The sequence below is a fragment of the Molothrus aeneus genome, chromosome 2 (genome assembly GCF_037042795.1).
Source record: "Molothrus aeneus isolate 106 chromosome 2, BPBGC_Maene_1.0, whole genome shotgun sequence".
Lineage (NCBI taxonomy): Eukaryota > Metazoa > Chordata > Aves > Passeriformes > Icteridae > Molothrus > Molothrus aeneus.
In genome coordinates this window covers 77,810,026-77,830,398 of record NC_089647.1, presented here as the reverse complement: position 1 = coordinate 77,830,398, position 20,373 = coordinate 77,810,026, and the positions used below count along the sequence as shown (strand labels likewise).

At 41.4% G+C, this 20,373-nt stretch overlaps 1 protein-coding gene and 1 long non-coding RNA gene across 5 annotated transcripts in view; one reads left to right on the top strand and one right to left on the bottom strand.

Annotated features, from left to right (window-relative positions):
- The window catches only part of CLYBL (citramalyl-CoA lyase), a 168,420-nt gene that overhangs the window by 642 nt on the left and 147,405 nt on the right, over positions 1–20,373 (bottom strand). Inside the window, exons 7-9 of one of the 4 annotated variants that reach the window (XM_066545143.1) lie at positions 17,254–17,378; positions 1,837–1,936; positions 1,284–1,706 (exon numbers count right to left, since the gene is read on the bottom strand). In XM_066545143.1, coding sequence (XP_066401240.1) covers positions 1,841–1,936; positions 17,254–17,378 — 221 coding nt within the window. In that variant the 3' untranslated portion in view covers positions 1,284–1,706; positions 1,837–1,840. Of the gene's footprint in view, positions 1–1,283; positions 1,707–1,836; positions 1,937–14,958; positions 15,015–17,253; positions 17,379–20,373 lie in introns of those variants that run through there. The other 3 variants (XM_066545142.1, XM_066545145.1, XM_066545144.1) reach the window with 3 other exon arrangements.
- Positions 1–20,373, top strand: part of LOC136553531 (uncharacterized) — a 72,077-nt gene that overhangs the window by 25,785 nt on the left and 25,919 nt on the right. The gene's annotated exons all lie outside the window — the stretch shown is intronic.

Sequence of the window (20,373 nt, the reverse complement as noted above, 5' to 3'; positions counted from 1 at the left end):
GCGGGGAGAGCGACACGCGTGCCCGGCCACGGCTCGTCCCAGCTCATCTCCTAAGTAATTGTTTCTCATTAGTTCTGATAATGTTTTAATAGCGCTGCCCGTAATTTAGTCAGCCTGGAATTAATAACGGAGGGTGTCCTGAAACGCGCGGGGATGAGGGGGAGCTGCAATATAAGCAGGTAGTCTTTAATTAATCAGATTAGCGCGGAGGTCCCCGCGCTGTAAGGGATGCCCCGGCAGCGCCTGGGATGGGACCCGGGTGGCGGAGGGGGAGAGGGGGGTCGGCCCTGGCTGCTCATCCCGAACTCCGCGCAGGGGCTGCGGGGGCTCTCCCGGGGCCGCCCCGGCGGAGCAGGACGGGGCTGAGCGGCTCTCCCGCTCCCGCTGCCGCTGCCGCTGCCGCTGCCGGGCCGGCCCCGCCGTTCCCGGGGGAGCCGCGGAGAGGCGCTCCCGCCGCCCCCGCGCTCCCTTCCCTCGCTGCATCCACGCGGGCCGGATGGTGGGGTTCTCCCTCCCCCCTTTTCCTCTCCCCTTAATTAAACCAAAAATAACCCCAAATAAGTGAAAGCGCTGCTCAGAGACGGAGGGGAAACACACTAAGCGGGGAAACGGGAGGAATAAGGCACTGTGGCTCCATACGTGAAATGGCCATGGAGGCGGTGAGAAATGAAACTAAAAAACAACTGTTTTCTATTTACAATTTAAAATAAACAGAACAGCCTTCCCCGCGGTGTTTGTCTAAGTGCAGCAGCATTGCTGCTGTGTAGGTCATGAAAAGGTTGGTGCATAGTTTAAAACTTCCCATTCTGTTAATTTCTTAAAGAACAGTCGTTCATAGTCTGAGCACAAAAGCTCATGATTTAATGAGGAACAGAAACAAAATCTCTGATTGTTGGTGTTTCAAACTTCATTGGAGTCCTCTGGCAACCACAAGTTGATCCTCTGCAGCTTCAATACCCTTTAGCCCTCCATATAAGAGTACATGCTGAATAGAGGACAATGCCTGGTTGTTATGTTTATTTACCCTTACTACAAGCTGGGTTAACCTCTTCAAAACAGCTTTACTAAGCCCGTTAACCACACAGCCCACATGATCTGTAGCCGTATCCCTAATGTGATGTAAATCTGACTCGAGACCATATGCACAAGTTCTGCTGCATTGTGTCTCCAAAAACTACAAGTTTATTGCCGTCCAACCCTTCCCGGGCTGGACGCTTCCAGGAGGAAACTCTCTGAATAGAGACTGCTTAAAAAAAAGGGAGAAGAAAGTCAAGAGCCCTGCATTGTTGGAGCATTATTTTTAATGGCTGTTGCACACTTACAGAAGGCCAGTGTGGGGGGAAAGCAAAGCTCACACAGGGTAAAGATTTTTATCTCAGTTATTTCAACTGGTGCGTAATTATTCGAGGCTTTCTCCTTTCTGCCAGGAGTTCTGCATCAGAGCAGGAAGAAGCACAGAAAGAAATAGAAAGAATTGAATTAGTTTCCATCTGCTCTTTTAACAGATCTCAGGGCTCATGTTTTGCCTTTCTCTTTCCCTGAAGTCACACTCCCACATTTGCAGTAATTACTGTGATGTCACAGATTTGATGAGGTAACTTCATTGCAGGCTATGAGTAGAACATGGGCCATGCAGGAGTGAGCAGTGGTTTGAGTTGGGAATAGTTTTAGCAATTAGCAATTCCAGCAAGCAAACTATGACAGATCTGCAAAATGGAAATTAATTTCTGTTTAAGCCTGACGTCTTTAATTTTACACCCCCCTTCCCCCTCCCCAAAGTATTATAGTCATCTTTTAAAACAGCTACTGGGGCCCCATGGCGAGAGCTTCATTTACCAGTTCATTTTTTCTTGATGGCTGTGGCAAGTGTAACAATGTTCTGTGCCTGCTTCAGTAATGGCATGTCGATCATGCTCCCGCGGAAAGTAAATGCTCCCTGGAAAAGAGAGAATATGAACTTCCTGAGACACCTTTGGAAATTGTAGTTGGCTGTCTTATTCTTTACAAACACATCTGTTTGCCAAGAAACATCATCTGCCTCAGGAATCCTGAAGAAGTTTTAGGAGACAAACTCATCGAGACAGGACAAGTGCATTTAAAGAAATGTGAAGGGCAAAAAGCTCTCCAAAGGGGAGGCAAAAAGAGAGAGAAAAGAGAAGCCCAGGGTGCAGCTGGCCTGTTTCAGCCTCTCTAGCTGGCAAACACTGAGGGCCAAGGGCAGTGAGGCCGTGTGTGCCAGCTGGGGAGAGGGACTGGCACACCCCACACCCGGGGGCAGCTCTGTTCCCCACCTCCAGCATCACCATCCAGCATCCAGCCAGGGCTGTGCCACAGGGCCAGTGGGAAACTGCCTGCAGACAGAGGGCAAAGCCAGAGCTCCCTTTGTCAGCAAACAGCAGTGGGTGTTTGTAGGGGTGCAGGGAAGTTTTCTTGACTCGGGGGTTTGCTGAGGGTGTGCTGCTGCTGCACCTCTCCATTAGGTCTGCTAAAGACAGGCTGGGCCTGCGCCGAGACCCAGGGACTGGGATGAAAGCTGAAATAACCAAGTGGGTGGCACAATAATAATAATATTGCCCAAATCTCCTCTGGAGCCAAGGTAAAGCCCACCTGAGCACCACACATGGGGAATTTCCCCAAATGGATGCAGAGCTACTCTGCGTGCCTCAGCGGTGGCGATCTGAGAGTCAGGACAGGTTTCAAAAGTCACTTTGTATTCCTAAGAATTTTTTGTTGGTACCATGGTGACAAGTTTAAAACAATTAACTATGAATCACAGTTAAATCTTAAACAGAAGACATTTGCTTCAAATAGTGCCAAACCTGACTTGTTCCCTTAGATGCTTTAATCCCCACGTGTCTCTGAGGTAGGATTTGGAAGATAAAACACTGCATTAAGACATGCTGAAGTTCAACAGACAAAAAACCCCGATCTTATTTGCAATTCTAACAGTAGTTTGACACATTAAAAAAAAACCCCAAACAACAAACCCAAAAATCCAAGTACAAATGTGCAATCCCTTCCCTGAAGAACTCAGAGCTGAGCCCCAGCAGTGCACAGGGTGGCTCTGAGAAGCACTGCACACCCTTTTAATGTCCTGTTGCAATTGAAATGGGATCACAGGCTGGCCTTGGGTTTGACAGTGAGCAAGGCTAACCAAGAGCAAGGTACAGTCCACAGCAGAACCTGTGCATGAGCAGTGAGAGAAATGCACAGGAGAACAAACCTTTTTCTGGTTTTCATTTGAGGCTTGATAATTATTAAATAGAGGACTCTAGCAAGTAAAGTGAAAATATAACCCATTTACAAAAATATTTAGGAAATGTGTTGCTCCAGTGGCATATCTAGCTAAACTGAAGCAGCATTAATTACATACCAAATCAAGTTCTGGCATAATTAACACAAAAATCCACCTTAAACAATAATGTAACATAAATCAATATTCTTGCATGTAAGAGCAGGCTGCATTAAAGCCATTGAAAACATAATAGTAAGAACTATTATTTTATTCAAAGTAGATTTTCCTACTATAATTTCCAATATTTCAGGTAGTTTTGGAGAATGGTACTGACAGGTGCTCAAGGGTTGGTGCTTCAAATTGAATTTTTTTGTTTACTGAGCAAACAATCAACCCTACCACACCCCAACACCAACATAAGTGTTATTATTATTGCTACTATTATAATATACTGCTTCTAATTATAGCTACATCTCTGTTGTTTTCAGTTACACTTTAAAAACTTTAAAGAAAATGCAGTCTCAAACTATTAAATTTATTATTGGTTGTGAAAAAAAAATAGGAAGTAAGTAAACATTTTATGGCATAGGACGTATTTGAAATAATTCAGATCTATACAGTGATCACAAACTGCAAGGTACATTTTTTTTTAACTGTAAGAAAAACATCCTTTACTTGTCCTTTTTTTCCTGTAGGCATTCAGTAATGCCCATTCAGTAACAGCTAATTCAGTAACAAAATAGAGTAAAGCTAATTTAGTAACAGCTATTGCTTACAGAAGAAATTTGCATGTGGGATGACAGTCATAAGTAGAAATATGTTGAAGCCTCAAATCATCCTTCCTAGTCCTGTGAAAGGCTGATTTAGGAGTACAGCTATCCTAAGTACCTGCAATGGTTTGCAGAAAGAGATGGGTGCCTAGCAATGTCAGTTCTGATCTCTGGTGGTCCAAACCACGGCTGGGAGGGCCTCAACCCTTCCACTGACTGGATACAGAATGATCTAAAGTCAGATACCTCTGCAGGTACCTAAGCTGTACCATGATCAATCTGGGCCAGAATGTCTTCTTTATAAAGCAAGAATTAATTAAGCAGCATGCTTGTCCTCTCTTCATTGAAGTAATATGTTTAAAAGGAAAACAGGATAATGGTGTGTACATGGACACACAAACACTGAACCACGTGAGAAATACAGTACATTTCCTGCTTGTCAGTGTGCAGCTGTACTTTGGGTTGCTAGGAATTTGAATTCTTGAAGGAAAAAAAAATGCCTTTTTTTTTTTTTCCTAACAGCAAAGGGTAACATGAAGTTGGCTTCTCTGCCTGTTCACTCTGAGGCTTATTTTCCCCCTGCTAATTTGCAGTGTTGAGCTAAAGTCCAGAAAAAGAAACTAATTTTAATGCCATTGAATATACCCTATTCACTGAGTCTCTTTGCACCCACAGGTTTCAACAGATAGGAAATACCAGTAATTACAGCTTTGTCCCCATGCTCTCTTTTCCAATTCTGCTAGACGAAATTTGCCTCTAGCATTCTTTTGATTTTCTCTCACATGAATATAAAGAAAACAAGACTTTCTATAAACACCATTTGCTTTGATAGCATTAATCTGGGGATTAATTTAGCCATAGATCTAAATTTCGTTTTTGGCTAATTTTCTCAACAATCTCACACTTCCAGTCTGTACTTAGATTTCCAGTAGTTCTGCTATGGGACCAAGGGCCTGCTCTTAAGGAAGCTTGCAGCATGAACAGGAACAATGGCAGGTGGGTAAAGCAAGGCTGGGATTTGCATCCATCCCATTTGGTGGCTGTGGTTCTTGCTCACCATGCAATCATGTAAGTCATTCAGAGGGAGCCTTTTCAGAAATATGTAAAGGGACTCTGCCATCAGGCTAATCAAAAGTGTCAGACCTGCCTTGGGAAGAGACAGGCCCTCCAGGTGGAGGCTGATGGAGAAGTGGGGAGGAGGAGCATGCAGGAGGCAGAGCTGCAGATGATGGGCACAGCTTCTGGGTGACAATACCTAGATGCAAATAACTCAGCTGGGATGAGAAGTGGGGGAATGGAGGACAACTGTGGCACTCACCAGACAGCAGTCTGGAAGTGCAGCCCTACTGAGGAATGGGCAGATCTGTGGGCCAAAGACAGATTGGTGTGCCCCTGCTTAAAGTGACACAGCACAGATTCTGCTGTGCCTGTTCAGCGCCATCCTCCATGCAGCCACACAGAGAATGTGCTGAAGGCAAAGCCCTGTGAGAAATAGGGTGGCTTTGATCTGCAGTGTTTGGGAGCTGTAAGGGCACTTTGGCTGCTCCACACTGCACAGCTGTGAAGGCAGCACAATACAGCAGAAGGGTTTGTAAATACAAAATGTATCCCTCAGCCTGATGTCTCTACAGCTTGGGCAGGGCAGACTACCAAGGAGGAATGAAGGAAGAAAGTGAATGGGCAACATTCCCTGTTTGGGTCATCATTCAGACTATCTAAAAGTCCTTCCCAACTGAGTGACAAGCAAGGAAAGACTCAAGGTTTTTCCTTCTGGCATGAAGTATTATTCACAGTGACATTTAATGCTCTATTAGGACAGTAGTAACATTTCTGAAAAATAACAGCAATTTATGCAAGATGCAGGCCAGGCTGAGTAAGGTGTTAACAGCTCTACTTCAAATGTCAGTATATCCTAAAGTGCTGTGAGGATTGGAAAAAGAAGATTTAGCAAATATAGAAAACAACTGCAAGTGAATTAAAATTATAGACAGCAGTTAGTGGTTTTGTTGGTGGTGTTTTTTTTTTTTTGTTTTGTTTTGTTTTTTTTTTTTTTTCCTCAGAGGTAATGGCAAATTATAATCTTGGAAAAATGGAAATTGACAATGGTCAGCTCCAAGTAATGCAAGGATCCAGCCTACAGGCAAGAGAAGCCATAAGGCATAGCTGACAGAGAACAGTCAGTTTCACAGGTCAGGACATGAAGATACAGGCTTGTGATATAGGAGGGCAAATCAGTTATGCGATAAGAATAACAAATGCAACAAATTTCTAGGTGGCTGTGGAGACACTGAAGAGATGCAGAACCTAACATTGTAGCATGCAAGCCTGTCAGATTTTATGCTTGTATCATATGAAGTTCCTCTTAGATAAATTCAGCCACTCCAGCACAGCTCAGACCTGGCAAAGTTCAACATGTAATTGAGGGTTCTTCTTTGACAACTAGGAATACAACCCTGGCCGCACGCTGCCATGAATCTTGAAGGTGGCTCTTGTTATCTGTATGTCATCCTTAAAGATTTCCTTTATCTATAAGAAATGACATGTATCAAGTCACAGAAAGAGTCTCAGTGTTGGTCTGTCATTTGCCATGGCAAAAGATGAACACATTAATGCAGTGTTTCCTAGAACATGAAGACCTCCTCTTTTTGTGTGTGTCTTTCCTGTCTTTGGGAACATTTACCTTGTGAAACTTTTGGGAGTAGTTAAGAGCTTGGAAAATCTGTAAGACCATTTCATAACCAGAGTAATACTGGTTTTTAGTGGCAAGAAGGTTTTTACCTTTCTACAAGTTAAATGGACAGGATTTGGGTTCCATTAGTTCAGTGTTGTCTAGGGATCAGTATTCTCTGGTGGAACCAGGAGAGGGGAAGAAATGATACAGGAGCTAGTGTTTACCATGGGTATAATGGAATGGTGTTTAATATGGAACTGTGTTGACTTTGACTACACAGGAGATGGACAGGATTGCAAGTGAGGTACCCTTATGTTTTTCCATAAGATCAGGGAATGTAAAGTTTTATACTTCTTTATCTGTACTGAAACCTTTTTTATGATACACAATGTTACACGGGGTTTTACTCTCACCATATTTTATTTCTTTATGTACTGTTGGATTAAGGAGAGAAATAAGCAGAGTAAAACTATCATGATACAGAACATTCAAGGCACCTCTTAGTAATGTGACACAATTATCTCTGAGTTGTGTATAAAGCACTTGAGTTAATTAAAGTCAAACAATAATTGTTCTGGGACATGTGGGACAGTGATGAGACGAGCTAGTCCCCTTTGGCTGGCAATACAGAAGAATTAGATGTACTCCTGCACCTGCCAATGCCTGCAGCCTTTTCTTCAGCATTTGCTTTGTGGTTACCTGTGCCTCTAACCACATCCATCCCAATGACTGCAATGAGCTCACTAAGAGTGTTACTGCAGACCCTCAGTTCCTAGACCACTGTAATCTATTAATCACCTGTGTTGGTAGTGAATATCAAGATTGTATGCAAAAGTATGTATGAAAATAAGAAAGGATGTAAATTTTGAAGTACCAAATGACTCTTGTAAATTCCAAAAAGTCTGCTGGCTCCCTGTCCGTTGGCAGACAGGACTCCAAGCACAAGCATTGGCTTTGACATCTCTGCTCTTTCTTTTTGGAACCACTTATGTGGTTCCACTCAATCGTTGTCCAGCCGTTGCTGATAAACCTGTGATTTGATGCCTTGATCTCATCATACATGTAGCCAACAACTTTAACTCCCATGTGACAGTTGCCAGGGTTTTTTCAAAGATATTTATACAGGTTACATTAAGATCGTGGCTTGTCCACAGCAGAAAGAAAAACCCAATTGTCCTACATCAGATGAAAGAATATAACTAATAGTGCTAGGTTAATTTGTTGTGGGCTGTCCTAGGTCACTGTGTAGAGACAACCGACTCTTCCAAAGCAGCTTACTTTGGGAATCTAGTCAGCGTACTTAGATGGCAGGCTTGAAGGTGCTAGGGAATCCTGGGAGTAGGTAAGGCTTTGGCATGGGGGACACTCTAGTTAGTTAGGCCAGTGAAAAAAAGGAAAAGCAAGACAAGATAATGTGCCAGGAAACAGCAATATGGACAAGACATCACCTGCTGATGAATTTTGAATTAAGTATGGGTCTAAAATAGGGATTATGTGACACTTATGAAATGGCCCCAAACCCCTCTTCCACTACTCAGGGGACTACTGACTGTATGACATCTCTCAAGTGAGGGGGGGCCCTCAGACTGAGCTCTAGTGTCACACAGTTAGAAACAGTGCCCCACTGGGGGTTGAGGCACTGGGTTTTTTCCAACTACTTTTCTCAACAGTTTTGCAATACTTTCCTTTGCAGACCACATCCCTGCAGAGTGCGTAGCAGTCTGGTTATCCCCTTGTCCTACTGGGCCGTCTTTGGAGGGGATGTGCACCTAGGACGTGGTGGAAATGGGCATAAGGGAACCAACAAGGCAGCCACCCTTCTCTCCTCCATCCCCTTGATCATTAGGAGATGTCGTGAGTCAAACAGAGCTCCCTCACTGCTCTGGCAGCACGGGCCAGAGGCTGGTGTGAATACAGCCTTTGTGTAAATCAGTAATTATGTAAGTGCCCTTTCAGCCCCGGTGACCTGTGTCGGCACTTGCGGGCAGTGCCAGGCTAAATAGAAATGAGCAGAAGGGGTGATGCCAGCTGGCCAGGGCAAACCTTGTGTACCTCCTAACCCATACAGACAAATGGCCTCAAGTCCACAGACACAGGAAATCTTTGATCCACAGTTATCTGAGAGACGCGAGTTCTTTCCATGGTAATCCAGTGTCTCACCCACTTCTGAAACACAAAGGTCTAGTTAAGACTTATTGGAGACACCAAAACTACAAGGAATAAATGCACTAAAATCTGCTTGGGTCTGAGAACACTGCCTCTGATCCTGTACAATATTAGCTGCTATAAGGCAATAAGAGTTTTGTGTTCTGCAAGCAGGGCAGATTTGGTCTTCTGAGGAGGGAAGGGAGCAGGTGGATGGCAAAGGCTCCCCCTAAAAAGTATGGCATTCATGAAGATAATTCCCCTGGGATTAATGAAAACACACGTTGTTTGAGTGACTCCCTGCAGAGGAAATTTGGAAGTCTTTGCTTTGGGGCTTAAAAAGAACGCTTGGATTTGCTTACAGGTAATGAACAAAGGAGAAGAGGAGCCTGGTCACAGCAAATGGCGTTGGGTCTGTGCCTGGGGGAGGAGTGATTATCCTCAGTACAAAGGAATGATTTCCCTTGAAACAGAAGGTTGAGACCATATTTTTGGGGAAGTCAAGAGCTAACAGCTGTGATGGTGCTGAATGCAGGTTTAATTAATTTTTTTTTCTTCTGCAAGTTGTAGCCAAAGAGCTGTCATAAAGAGCTGGGTCATGATTCTACCTTCTCATAATGAACTTCCAAAGGTTAGTGAGCTGCTAGGAGGTGTTCAGTGAAATCTGGGTCAACTGAGAGTATGTTCCAGGCTGTGACAAGATAATGTCTCTCTCTCTCTTCTCTGCTCAGGCCTGTCCTGCCTTCAGTCACACATAACTCTGGCTTTCTTTAAGTGTCTTTGCAGTAGGTAGGAATGCCCAAATAACCAGTGCAGTCACATATGACAAACTGAAGACTTCACAGGGTGTGAGCTGTATGGACAAAGCTTTTTGGGCCACATATTTCCATAGCCTCTTCCCTTGGACCTTTTCACATTCACCCCTTTTCTGTAACAACATTATGGGTGGAAAAACACTTGTGCACCAAATCTTTGTGGAAAAAGAAGTGATCCCTGAAAAGGTTTGTCAAAGATATCTTCTTGGCAAGAGGAGATGCTCAGTGGGTCTCTGATCTGTTGAAGCGTGCATAGAGAGGGGATTTTGCAAAGTATCATCACCATTAAGTTTCCGTAGCCTTTTTGCTGATATGTAGAAAACATTAGAAATCACTACCTTTTGTTTCTTTTTGCCAGTGCAATCTTCCACTGGAGTAGTAGTAGTCAGTGAGTTCAGAGGATAAATCAGTTTGTAAAGCCAGAAGCAGGCCTGTTTGTTTGAGATAGGCTTCTGCCTCTAGGAGCAGATGGAAGGACACAAAAGGTCAAGAAAGAAAGAGCAACAACCACATGAAATAGAGATTGATTTTTGCCTCAAATAACTCCTGAGCAGCAGTGCAAGAACTCTGACAGAAGAAACCCTTTCTAAAGCTCAACAGGTAGAAAGGACTTTGTGATCCTTCAAGTCCACAGTGGGGCAGGAAAGATGAAGAACAAGGACCTACAAGGTCCTTCATTTCTTCTCCACCTGGCAGTACTGTTTCCAGCCCATATATAAGGGTTTTGCCCTGCTGGGTGAGCCAGACAAGCTGTTTTTCCATCTTACAGTCCCCCAAGCTCCCTGAACCACCAGGGACAGCCCTTTCAGCTGGGGTAGGCCTGGGGATGCTGCTTGGTCCAGCGCCAGAAACTCCTCAGGCCACCAAAGTCTCTCCCTCTGCCTGAGCAAAAAATCTATTTAACATCCCTGAATGAAAGGCAGATAGGAGGGTTTTTTATTGCTGTCTTTGCATTTTCTTTAGTTACCTTCTTATTGTGGTTGCTGCCTTCCTGTGTTCTCCTCTAGAGCAGGAAGGAAAAAAACTAAAGAAGCGGAGGAAAGTTCTAGAAATCAGGAATACCCTCCACTGGTTTTCATTCTCTGTCTCACACTGTATTGGGAACGGAAGAATCCTAGAGAGCACACTTGCTGCTGCCAAGCAAATCTTTATTTTATAGCACAAAAGCAGCTTCCTGGACAAACAGCCCATCCAACCATGCATTTTTTTCTCCCTAGTGAGCATCATGGTTATTATATGGAAAAGTGAAAAGGAACTCATATTAAGACTTTAGGATCCTCAGATGACCTTCATTTAGTAATTTGGAATTAACTTGAGGTTTATAGTCATGGAAGCAATTTGTTAAATATAAACTAGAAAATGCAATCTGAAAGTAAATGACTACAGGGCACAGACAGCACTTGATACTGAAGGGAAAGGTAGCTGTAAAATACAATGGAGTTGAGGAAAATAATAATAGTGAGTCTTGTTCTGCCCACAAGCATGGAATTGCCTATATTTTTGTATTCTGTGTTTTTTCTAATTTCAGATTCATTTTCTGAATAGGGTTGAACAGCCATTTTTTACTGTGATTCTCTATTTCAACTGACAGAGCTTTTGCAGACAGCCACTCCAGGTCCCTGGAAAAGCTGGCTAGCACAGAGAGGAGTGAAAAGGCAGCAAGACTGCTGCTACTTAAATTAACTGAAACAATATTTTGGCCGTACAGGCTTCTGAATTCCCTCAGTAAGGCTTAAAAAGAGCCATCTGGTCAGAACATTACCTCTCTAGTTAGAGCCTGCTTTGGAAATTGAAATGAGGCTCATGAGCACTCGTTAATGCTTTTTAAACAGGGATTTTGGAGGTGGGTAGCTGCCTTGGTGTGTTGCTCGGTGCAGAGCAGGTTTCGGCACGATGGTGGGCAGGTGTCTGCAGCGTTGGGTGCCTTCCCACTCCATGCTCATAGCAAAGCAGTGCCTGCACTGGGAATGTGCCGACACAGCACGGCCCTTCCAAAAGCAGCTCACCCTGCGTTTACCTCCTCGAGCCGACAAGCATGGGGGAGTCGTGCCTTGCTGAGGAGGAGCCCAGGGAGCTGCCATCCTCTGCAGGGCCCGTGTCCCCTGGGACAGGAGCAGCTGCCCCCTCCAGGGGCTACCTCCGGGTGGAAAGGATATGGAGGGGCACAGATCCATCCTGCTCCCGGCTCCCGGTGAAACTTCTCCCCGCGGGAAACAGCAATGTGCCATCCGAGTCCTTCTCCCTCTGTGTTTTGGACACGGGTCTTTAATGAGTGGAGGAAAACAGATTAAGAGCCACTGAATGCCTGCTGGGGAGTGGAAAGGGCGGAAGCTGGCAAGAAAATGTTTTTGTATGAGTTTCTGCCCTGCTTAGAAGCTTTTGCAGCCCCGTGTAGTAAAATCTGTCTCCTTTTCTCCCCACCTGGCATAACTCCCTCAGGACTGATTGCACCAATGTAGGAACCAGTATAGCACAAGCAATTAGCTAATACAGCCCCTTCTGCTCTATTGTAGAGGTTCAAAATCCACCCCAGATGGATCTTTTTAAGAGAAAGGCCTTCAACCATGACACAAAACACATTTATAAAGCATTTTTCAAATACTGAAAGTGTATAGGGAAATTTTGAGTACTAATATGAGCTCTCTCCATCTCAGTTTTGACATTAAAATTTCATTTGGCCATTTTTTAAAAAGACAAACAACATAACCATGGTCCATGCTTAAATCCCTCTAGCACTCTTCATCTTTGCATAGAGATGCACCTGAGCCTTGACTTCTTAAGGCTGGTGCTCCTTAAAGGTGGCAATTTATCACAAATTCCTGAATCCCCTACTCTGCAGAGAAAGGAATACACATTGTCTAATTAACATAAGGGACAGAACATGCCCTGTGCTCTCAGAGGGAGGGCTGACAGTGCTGCAGCCCTGCACACACAGAGGTATCCTGTGCTGCCACTGCCACCCTGGGATGGGATCCAGCTTGGTTGGTGGCACCTCAAAACTCAGCAGTCTGTCCTGGGCAAGGGCAGTGGGGGCCTGGGCTGCTCCCTCATTCCCAGCTCTACATAAAGCCCTGAGATATAATGCCCTGTAAGGTGCAATATAATCCCTGATTGATGGGGTTTGATACAGCCCCATGCCAGAGGGATGCTCCCGTGCATCCCTTCCAAGAGGCATCCCTTGGACATGGTCCCACTTTCCTGGCAGCCACGGGCTGGATTGAGAAAGGGTGGATCCCACTTGGCTGGGGAGCCCTCCTGGGGTCAATGGAACAGCCAGGAAGGGGAAGAAAGTCAGGGCAGACCTCCCTGTAAGGCAGTGGGAGCTGGAGCTGGCTGAAGCACGAGGGCGCATCGTCTCTAAGATACAGTGGCTTGGGGTAGCTTTTCCTAAACAAAGAGCATTATAAGAGAGCCACTGCTGGAAATTTCCATTCCTTTGTTGGGTTGATGCTGTGTAAATAAATGCATTCCTAAGCTTTTTCATAATCCTGGAAAGGGCCGTAAATGAAACTGTATAGTTTGCCAAATCACTGGAATTCATATATATTATTCCTCAGCTGCTGGGTACATGATATACAATGGCTCAGAGTATAATGCAAGAAACATATGCTAAAGGTCTTCTTAGAAGCACTCTGTGCATTTGTATGTGGCATGTACAAATATTGATTTTGATTTGCTCTATGAGATTTAAATATTCAACCTATAATACAACTTGGATTTGTGGTATACTTACCTTAACTCTAAATAATCCTTACCTGACGGGTGACCTTAGCAGCAGCATTCAGTTATTCCCTAGTTTAATATGTGGGTGCTTTGAAAGCATTTGCAAATTAGTATGTGAGATAAATGTGTAATCAACCTTTTTCTTTATTCTTCTGCTTTTTCTTATATTTGAATTTTGTTTAAAAGTAAGGTAATTTGGGAAGATTAAATTCCAATAATGATACTCTGCCTGGTGTACTCACACTTTGAATGGCTTAAAAATGCATTTTCAATGTTTTTAATGTCTTATATTTTTGTCATATATAAACACTAACCATTTCTAGAAGAGATACAGTCCTGTATCCAGGGTACTGGTAATGTAAACTCAGGAGTTACCTAAATAGTAAAGATTGTTATGTCCTCATTGTTAGAAATCAGATATTTTTCTTAAAATAGGCTAATAACTTCTCCCACTAACTCTACTCCCTCAGATTCAGTTTATCTGTATTTATAAGATCACTTCCCTCTTTAACGTAGTACAAATGCTTTAGAAATTTCTAACAGAAACTGTCCTTTAGACTACTGGAATTATGTTTATCACCCTGCTTTTTATTTTTGAGCACACCGACATCTATCTTATATTTAGACTTTCTGACAGCTACACCTGCTTTCTTTAGGATGAATATTCTAATTTTGAAAATCATATCCCCTAGTAATGCAGTTCTACTGGAAAAATATTGAAATGACCTGGAAATAACACTTTTCTTTTTTAGCATGTTTCAGTTTTAGTTCTCAAAGTTTTTGACAAAAGAGAACACTTAATAAACAGCTGAATAAAATACAAAATGTACTTTTTCAACATTTGTTTCTACTTGTCCAAAATACAACATTACCGTTTATTTCCTGGACATGCCATTTTTAAATTGGATTAGAAATGTAAAAAAAGCCCCACAAGCAAAACAACCTAGAAACCAAACCAAATCAACCCCTCAAACAGGACTATCTCCATAAGGCAAGCCCAAATACTCCTGGCTAGCTGGATAGCTCTCTAATTTCCTTCTGTTTGGACATTGCCACAGCATCTCTAATTCCACAGTGCTCATCTGAGATCCTAATTTTTCCTGACCTCAGTACTCACATTTGGGGGCTCCTATGTCAAAGCTTTTCAGCGTCCAGGATGAAGCAGCCTGGTTCAGCCTTCTTTCAAAAGAAGATTATTATGGTAATTGTAGGTCTCAAATCAGAATAGATTATAAAAGCTTATTACTGTATTTTAATGTAAAATATTGTTAACTAAAGGCATCAAACTTTAAACTACATTAATAGCAAACTATGATCCCAGAGACTGCAGACCAGTAACTTATCTACCACACAAACAGCTGCACAAATCCCTCACATTTATTTTTTCCAGGCTTTCAACTTTGATTAATAACATGGTAAAACCATGCAAGTCTCAACCATATTAACCACAGCTATATTTTTAGTCCTACCGACATGAACACTTTAATATAATAAAAGGGAAAGGAAAACAGAAGAGGTGTTTCATTAGGACAGGAGGATTACTGAAACCGCTGTGTGGAGCATTTGCCAGGAGGTGGTAGGGGAAGAGTTATTACTCACATTTTAGCATGTCGTTAGGATGTGGAGAAAGAGGATCCCTCTGTGAGATATGTTTGCTTTGGAAAAAAAATTAAGTAATCAGACTGTCCAAGCTCTTCTCACTGACACAGTCATAACAGCAAATTAGAAACTCAGTTAATGAGTTTCCAGCATTACATGGAAAGCTATTTTTCCAATTTTGTTATAAAATTCAGTAATATGACAGTGCTGCGAGATCCAGAAGTTCACATATTAACCTGCCAGTCCTTTTTTATTGATAGATGGCTACGTGCAAAAAATATATAAAGCATGCAACCTGGTTGGTTAAAAAAATAGCCTGCACCACAAACCCTCAGCAAATTTGCTCTTGCAGCTGATTATAGAAGCTTATAACATATTTTAAAAGCATTAATGAAGAGGAAAAAAAATTCCCCAAACCCAAATAAACTCCCCCTGAATGGCTGATATAAACAAAAAACCTCAGCATTATGTCAGTAAATAGCAGTTTCAAAAGAAATTTAAAGACTAATGCTTGCCTAACATTAAATTATTCAATATTTAACATTTTTGGCTTAATGATTGTATGATACTGGCACTAGAGTTAAATTTGGTCGAGTCTCCTAGTCAACTACTCATATGACAGAGGTGCTCCTTAGATGAGTTTCTGACACTAAATTCTGATGAATGAATAGTATTAAGCACATAATAAAAAATATTTGGCTGAGTAAGTCGTTTGACTTTTTTTCTTGCTGCATGTGCCTGCCTACACATTTGCACCAGCAGTATGTTTGTAATGATGCCTTTTGTGAGGGAGCCAAGCCCTGTAAATTGGAATAATGGGCAAAACCAGTCGCATATTTTTTTATTTCTATATTGCTTGCATGAAGAGAGCTACATTTCAAAACTGAGGTGGAGAGAACAAAGAGATCCAGGCACACAGCATCCTAATAGGGACCCTGAAATCACTGCTCTGGACAGCACCCAAAAAGCATAGTCATGGCAGTGCTGGAAACAGCCAGGTACCACAAAGGGGATGCAATAGCCCAGCAAGGAGAAGGGCAGAGCAATAGCAAATACCTTGTCACACTTTAACTCTGAGAAGAAAGCATAATATCTGTTTTGACCTTTGCAGCAATTTTAATGCACGACATCCATAGCATCAGAAATGCAGGGGAACAGGGAAGGCAGACATCCCAATTTTTTCTAATCCACTAGAAAGTGGAAAAAATGTGCAGAAAGCATTTATATGGCACCAGTGAAATGAGACCCCATGCACAGTCTTATAGGTGAACTCGACCGGAGGGATTTGTCTCCTACTTGAATGCCACACAAGCAAGTGTGAACCATTCCCACTCATCTGCACTCCCCATTCTGACATTGGGACTTTCTGTTTTAACTAGCCCAGGCTTGGCTAAGACTAAGATAAACGTGTTTGGCTGCAACTTTTTTTTTCTTTCAAAAAGAGGCAAACTGGATTATAGCAAATAACCTTTAAGATAATTAACTGACAATGCCGCAACTAGCATAAAATCTTCCTTCAGGCGACCCCTAATTTAAGTATTACTGGCACAAAGTGGAGACAGATTGTGCATCACCACCGCAATATTTACATAGCAGAAACCCACAGAGCAGGAAACGTGAGACTCAATGATGCACTAAATTAGGAACAATCATATTCTAGTGTTAATTTGCTTTCTCCTCTATCCAAAATCCAGGTCCAGCAATTGGTACAAATGCACATAAAACATTCCCATTTTTAGTGATTAAGAACCACAATCTGAAAGCAGTTTCACTCAAAAGTACATTCAATTACTACTGGGCATGTTTGAGGGATCAAACCCCCAAAAGTGAAACAGGTCTACCAATGCAGAGATTTTTTTAGAAACCAAAGGCTTCCTAATGCATTTATTTCTTTCCATAAATGATGTCTGTGCAAGCAGTCTGAGTCCTCTGCCAGGCTACCTGACTTGGGTTGCAAATATTTTCCTCTGACAGTAACACTGTGATTATGCAGCGTAATGGAGAAGCAGTTTTAATTCTCTGAACCTGTAGATACTTGCAGGTACTCAAAAGGCTGCATAATCACAGAATTAAAGTTAAAATGGGGAGGAAGGAAAAGATAGCCATTCTATTTCTAAATATATTGGTAAATGACACATTTATAATATCCACTATCCAGAGACAGATTTCACAAGCAATACTCTCAGTTACAGCACTTCGTAAGATAAAAGCAAAGAGCCATCACCGACCTTTCTAATAGAATCTTAAATATTATTCAAATTTGGTTCCACTATGGCATATTAGCAAAATATTTACCTTGCCTAATCGCTGATGTTCTTCAAAAGCAGAAATCAGTTCTTGTGCCCACTTTATTTTTTCAGGGCTCGGAGAGAACTGTTCCTGGACAACAGCAATTTGGTTGGGGTGAATCACCTGCTTACCTACAAAGAAGATTAATAACACCAGAATCATGCATCGACAAACAGATGTTCAAGCAAAATGTTCCAACCACTTGAGGCTCTCATATGCCTTGCAGACTTTCTTGCTCTCTAACTAATTATTTTACTTGGTTTATTTTATTTTTAAAACTGGAAAACAGGCAGATAGCTTTTTGGCAGATTATTTTAAAAGCAAGATTACCTTGTGCTATGCTTGCATTTAGTATAGTTTGAAAGAACCCAAGATTCTTTCTCCTCCCTCCCCATTTTGATCTATACATCTTCCCTCAGGAATTTCAGGTGCAGTTGCTTGTCTTGGGCAATCAATAACAATTAACTGTAATGCATCTCTGAATTTGACTATGTAAATAACAGCTCCAGCCACTCTTAAATAAGTTGTATTAAAGTGTGTTCAGAAAATGAGATCTGAAGAAGATGGCAAGAGATCTGTCAGGCTGAAAAGTTACCAGTACCCTAAGGATCATTCCCTAAATTCTCAGTATTGGCTTATAATCATATAATCCCCAATGTTGTTTAAACTGTTGTTGCTGCAATTATTGGTAGTTGCAGATAGGCTGCAATATTTATTTAGTTACTGGTATAGCAAACAACCACCAGCAGTGCCCTGAGGCTTTATGAAACAGTTTTTTTAATCCTTTCTTGTATAAACATAAGTTAAGAAAATAAAAATAGATGTTGTCTTTTTCACTAGAGATTTTCAAACGTGAATAGACAGCCACATAATCCCTTTTAATCTGTGATTGAAATTAGCTACCTTAAAACAAATACATGTCTAATTTGTTTGACACTTTAAAAAGTGCGGCGTTTGGCGTTATTAGTTCATTTCTATGGGAATTTCACAGACCGGTGGGATCTCCGTGGTTTGCTTTTAAGGTGCCCTAATAAAGGGAGGCTACCGTAACTCCCAGCTTCCTTCGGAGGAAAGGACTCTCCTCGGTGCCAGAAAACAAAACTAGTTAGAGGGGTGAGCCTGATGCTGCAAAGCTGCCAGCAAGTGAGCAGTGCCCTGCAGACCGAGGCTCCCACAGCCCCGCCGCTGCTGCCGCAGCCTCTTGTGCCAGCGAGATTTTTGCACTTTGCCAGGACAAGTTGGAAGTGTCAGGACCCAAGGAAGTTCCCTGCACAACGGGGTCTACTCCCCTGTCCTTACTGCCATTAAGCCAGCTGTACTTTAGGAACCAACCCATCACTGCATCTGAGAAGTCTCACGCCTGAGCGCAGGAATGCACCTATTTCCCAAGAAATAACACTGCAAAAATCCCTGGATTACTTTCATCAGGGTCTGAGTGATAACCTGGAGTACAAAGAAACTCTACTTAATTAAATGAGCAAAGAAATAGTAGTGCTGCAGTGTTGCTACGTTCCTTTGCTAAAATGCCACAAGTAGCTCAATTTTACTTCTTCTTGAACAACGTTTAGTTTATGATTTTACAGGCATGCAAATATTAGTTTGAAATTTCAATAACACAACTATTTTTAAAATACCTTAAATATTGGTAAAAATATGGTTCCCATTAGGAACCATAATTTTTGAAAGAAATGGCACAAATAATATTTTTAAACTAATATGCTTTATCTTAAGTTTACCCAGAAGTTTTTCAGCAATTTTAATAAAATATCATAATTAATAAGCTGATGATGTTCCTTATTTGTAATACAACAAATTCTCCATAGCTAAAGCATTAATTCCAAAATTGAAGTGTGTACAACAATTTCTTAAAAAATCCCAAGGAGCTTAATTATTTAAAAAAAATGTTGAGTATATTTTAAATTATATTTGAAGTCAATCTCTAATTATAACAAAATTGAAATTTGTATTAAAAATAAACATATATGACTTTTTAAAAGTGTAAAACATTTCTGTAAAATGACTTGCTTTTGATAAAGATACCTACATTAGTAAACTATGCTTTTAATCATTAAAACACTACTGAACAATTTAGGAAGAATATAATCGAGCTTTTGATTTATAGCACTTGGTTGATTTTTGTCACAGACTGCCTATCCAAATAACTGTATTACAGACATAATGCCATGCAGGAATGAAGAAAATATTTTAAACAGAATTGTTGTTATTGACAAGTTATGGAGAGAGTGCAAAATTGGAAGACATTAAAATTTATGACCACGAAATCCTTTTTACAGTACCACTAGATATATTGTGTTTTAAATCAATACTTGTCAAGTCTTTTAGGTAACTGTATGATGGTGTCATTTTAGTCTCCTACAAAAGACTGAAAGGAGAGGACACCTAGACTGTTTCGTATTTATATCTGCTCTCTCAGCATGCAGCACAGGAATTTTTATAATGACTAAGTCAGCTGTTAAAGCTTATGGCAAGGTTTACCTAATTTTTTACACAAACATTCCTAAAACCTATGCCCATTATATAGGCAACACACTGATTTAAAGTCCACAGGTAATGCTAGTGTAAAACATCTTGATGGATGCCTAGTTATAGAAACATAAATTTTTAAATAAATATAAATATTAAAGGACTATTAATTTGGATGGATTACATTTGAAAACATTTGATTTTATGTTTATACACTCACAGAAGGAAAATCAGGCTGATTTAAAGATAATTGAAAAAGAAAACTTGGCTGCAATAAGCAGTGAGTTTTGCAATAATATTTAAATACCTGGTAAATTCTTCATTATATTATTTTGCTTGTTTAATTTTAAGGGAAGCTATTTGATTACATTAAGGGCAATTTTACTGGCCTAATATGGGGACATCTAAGGACATACAGCTTAGCTAAATATTTTGGATTTGCATTGCTTTTAAGGGTGGTGAGTTCGGCCCTGTTCATGCAAATTAGTGAGTGTTCTCCAGCTATGAAAGCAATTTGCAAGACTCAGTTAATTTCAGTTCTGTTGATTTCAATAATTTTGATTCTTTATTAAAAAAGTAGCAGGGCGGGACCTTATCTTTAAAAATTAGAAGAATTGCACATTTTGAATTCGTTATTACGTT